The sequence below is a fragment of the Dicentrarchus labrax genome, unplaced genomic scaffold (assembly GCF_905237075.1).
Source record: "Dicentrarchus labrax unplaced genomic scaffold, dlabrax2021, whole genome shotgun sequence".
Classification (NCBI taxonomy): domain Eukaryota; kingdom Metazoa; phylum Chordata; class Actinopteri; family Moronidae; genus Dicentrarchus; species Dicentrarchus labrax.
Genome location: NW_026136719.1, coordinates 2,362,622 through 2,367,031, shown reverse-complemented (window position 1 = coordinate 2,367,031; position 4,410 = coordinate 2,362,622). Strand labels below are relative to the sequence as shown.

General features: G+C 38.8%; 1 protein-coding gene across 1 annotated transcript in view; it reads left to right on the top strand.

The window, feature by feature from the left end:
* Positions 1–878: 878 nt before the first annotated feature.
* Positions 879–4,410, top strand: part of LOC127351426 (uncharacterized) — an 11,124-nt gene continuing 7,592 nt past the window's right edge. The window contains exons 1-2 of the mRNA XM_051378956.1: positions 879–932; positions 3,129–3,468. Coding sequence (XP_051234916.1) covers positions 879–932; positions 3,129–3,468 — 394 coding nt within the window. The remainder of the gene's footprint in view (positions 933–3,128; positions 3,469–4,410) is intronic.

Genomic DNA, 4,410 nt, shown 5'->3' with positions numbered 1-4,410 from the left:
CCTGCACATCATGAAGTGGTTTTACCTCCATTTTGTTTACATTTCTTTAAAGTTCCTGAGTGGAGATCAAAACTTGTGACTGAAATATCATCTTATTTCATTGTAGTGACATATTTCAGGTGCCTTAAAGGAAATACTTCAAATACTTAATTTCACAGCCGATTTTGTGACAGCATGTTGTGATGATTTTAGGCTTTTTTGGGGAATTTTCTCAAAATTCAAAATTCTTGTATAATTCATTAAAAATCAAAGCCAAATAATAGTTTGTAGGGTGGAGAGAAAAAAATCAACTCACATACGAATTCTTATCTTTTGCATACAATGAAGTGTTTTTTCCTCCATTTTGTTTACATTTCTTTAATGATTGAGTGATCATTAAAGAAATGTTTGTCAGAGGACATTTTACATAAAGTCAAACTTTAATTTGAAGGTTGTTGGAGATTCGTTAATGGCAGCCAGTTGTTCCAGTGTCTGACACCAGATTTATTTCCACTCCACTAAAATCAATCAAAAAAGAAAAAAGCTGTGTTGTATTTAAATTTTACAGTTTTTCAATAGGGGGAAAAAACAGTTTAAAACAATATAAAAGTATTTAACAAAATCTAAAATCTTAAGATTTAGATGAATTACTTCATTTCTGACTCTGACGAGAGCTGCTGCTTAGCAACAAACTGTTCTCACATTTGAGTTGTCTTAAGTTTTAAAGCCTCATTATCTGATGATTTATGTGCTTCTTGTAACTCATTTTATTAATTTATTTTTTATTGTTTATTGTGTGTTTCTTGTTTCTTGATTTATTAACATTTTCTCTGCCTGTGGCACAATGAGCTGTCCTGATGCAAGACGATGTATCGAATATCATAGAAGCAATGTGAAACATGGAGGAATATAAATCAGCTAATCTGTCCAAAGACAAGAGCAACATGTGGACGGTGAGTGCAGAGCATTTGATTTGTATTTTCCATCATTCAACCAACCAGAGAGAGTCCTAATTGAGTCAGTGTTTCCTGCAGTATTTGTAGTAGAGACTCTCAGAGTACAGACTCAGTGTTTCCTGCAGTATTTGTAGTAGAGACTCAGTGTTTCCTGCAGTATTTGTTGTAATCAGACTGTTTCTGGGTCGATGTGATGACATGATGGAAGTGGTGGAGCCAGAGGAGGAGAAACAAACTCTGAGGTTTGCTGAAACAACAGGCTCTGGTCTGCTGGGAGCCCAGAGGACGTTTGACCACAGGGAGGTTTTAATGATACTGTCCAGGAGTCCCGCTTACGCAGAGGAGGGAGGGAGGAGGAATAATACAATGTGTCCTGATGTAGGAGGCAAATATAGAATATATATATACACTTCACAACATTTAATGGAAGTCACTTTATATTCACATTACAGTTTTTTCCAATTGCTAAAACACAATTTTGCAAACTAGGCTGGTTTTATCAAAATACTTAACACAATTCACAAAACCACAAAATACCTCATATCTCCTGCAAAATGAAGCACCGCAACCAAAACTACATAGAGCATTATCAAAATCAAACTTTTGCACCAAATGACGCACACTTCATTCATATTACCATATTTATGTCTAACCAACTCCACACTGTTGGCCATTATGAAAAGCACTCTCATCTTTAGTCTGCTTTAATACTAAAATAGTTCCAATTGTAGAAAATTCTTCAGATTGTTCACATGCACAGAAATATTTGCAGATACGCACACACACAAACACACACAAACACACACACACACACACACACACACACACACACACAGATGCTGTATAAACATTTATTGTTTATTTTTCAAGTCAGTGCAACATATGCACAGCAGATATATTTACTTTGGAGTGAACTGAAAAAGAAAATTGCAGAAAAAACTTTCAGAGAAAAAAAAGGTGCTCACCTGGTGTCTTTTTATAGTTCTTACTTACTGATTGAAGTGGTAACAATGAACCATTGAGGTGTTTGGCCAGGTGGATCATATATTGGCCAATCAGCTCATGTAGTGTCATTTTGAATGGCAGAGTTTTGAAATGTGAACATGTGACTTTATGTCAGATTGTTGTTATGCAGAGAACCATCAGTGCATTTAAAAATGTGTGTAAAGCAGAAAATGTGTTTAAAGTTTTGGAGACTTGAGAAGAGGTTTTGCTCTCTGTGTGTCACTTTATATTATTGTGCTGTGTCATTTTAGTGTGTTAGCAACTGGAAAAAACTGTAATAGACCTGAGCACCATCACAGTCACAACACACTGGAGACTGAATGCTGTAAAATAAATAACAATCATATTTAAGATGCCTCCCTATATCTGTAATGTTGCTATAACACGAAGGACGCTGCAGCCTGCTATCGCTCTCAGCTAGTAGAAAGCTATCGTTAGCATTGTACCTCTACGTCATGTATTGTTGGCTAAAATCAACACTGTTTGTCAGAATACATAAGTAAGCATCATGGATCACGTTAGCTGGGGAAGCTAAGCTAACTCAGATAGTATTTTGCAATAACAACAACGGTAACCAACTAACATTAGCGAGCAACCTAAGGTTAGCCAGCAAGCTGCAACCATGGTAAATAACATTATCCAGTGCTGGCTGCCCCGCAACACCTAACACCAAACTCTACCCGGCAGCAGAGCTCCACCTGCTCCAGCTGCAACATTAAATCAATAATTAAAATCCAATAATTTAATGATATAATATACTTATTTTAGGTACTTTAAGTATGTTTTGATCATATTTTCTGTATTATTTTCATGTTCACTCACATTCTCACACTCTTTAATTACAGGGGCTTACAGATACACGCTCTGTGAATACATGCGGTCACGTGTCATTATACACTCGTACATATAATTACCTAATACACGTTTGCACATGCAGCCACACACTGAGCTCTGTACATGTCATTATCCACACACCTGCTTGTACTGCGTGTAGAAACACTCATACTGTTGGATATCTACTCTGCACACACACGTGGGCGTCCGAGGAAGACGTCCAGAGAGAGAGACAGCGATCCCACACTCTGCTCCAACTCAAACACGGCCTCTGGTTTCAGTGGAGCCTCCAAACTCAAACTATTTTTACAGACAAACTATTTTTAGCTCCTTTCTGCTTCTCCTCGGCTGCAGCAGCAGTTTGGCCACACAGCGACTGTGAGAGTCGGTACGGAGAACAATACGCTCAGCGTCCGCAGCCCGACCGACCGGTCTGCGGCTCCACGCCGGCGGCTGATGACAGGCCGCAACAGCGCAGATTATTGGAATTCTGGGAGATTACCAGACAGTGGGGGGGTCGTTTTAAGCTCCGCCGGTGCTGCAAATTACAGGCTGTCACAGGCCGACGGCTCTACCAGAGGCCCCCAGGGGCCCGACTGGGGGCCAGCAGTTACACATAACCCCCTGAGGGCCGGACAGAGCCGCTGCAGCCGCCAGGACAAGTTTAAATTCACTGAAATACACAGAAACAGGAGTCAGTGGAGACCTCTGATTGATTTTTTTTTACAGTATTTATTAAATAAGTCTTATTCAATAAATACCGTAAAAAAATAAAATAAATTATTGTTATTAAAAATACTTAAACAGGTCTTGATATATATTTTATACAACAACAAACTCATCTGATCCTGTAATCTGACAGAATTGAAATCAATGACATACAGAAAGATTATATAGTATGGTATTATAAGGTTTGACTCTACATCTTGCGTTTGCTACAAAAATGAAATTCTAAATCCTGAACTGATTGGCCAGCAATTTGTTTGAGTCCCCACAATGTGAGTTTAAAAAAAGCTTTGCACACATTTTTTGGGATTATTGTGGCCTAAAATACCTGATATCAGATTTTCTTAAAAGCTGTGATGAAAATTGTGATGTTTTCACAAAATCTTATCAATGAAATTGAAGAAGAAAGTGAAAAATGATTTTTATTATTTTCTCGCAGAATCAGTTAAATTTGCATAAATTCCTGGATCCTGAACTAAATGACTGACGACCAGCTGTTTGTCCCAATTTAACGCGAGTCCCCACAATGTTGCGGGTCCCCACAGTGTGAGTGCAAAAACAGGTCTTTGATGAATACATGTACAGCCACGCAGTCTCAGAGCTCAGAGGGCCGAGTGTTTTGTCAGGGGACTTCCTGCTGTTCACTGATGCTGGAGCAACTCCAGAACTCTGCAGAATGAACATCATGAGACCGAGTTCATGCAGAGCCAGCTGGTCATCATCCTCCTCCTCATCATCCCTCATCCTGACCTTACCAACAGATATCTGCCTTATTTATACAGACACAAGAAGTCACTTATTCTTACCGTGTGTGCAACTGAAGGAAATATAACCTCCCCGCACTCTCCAGATGCTCCAGAGTGTAACATTACTTTAATATAATTTTCATATCGCTGTGTGTTTGTTACCT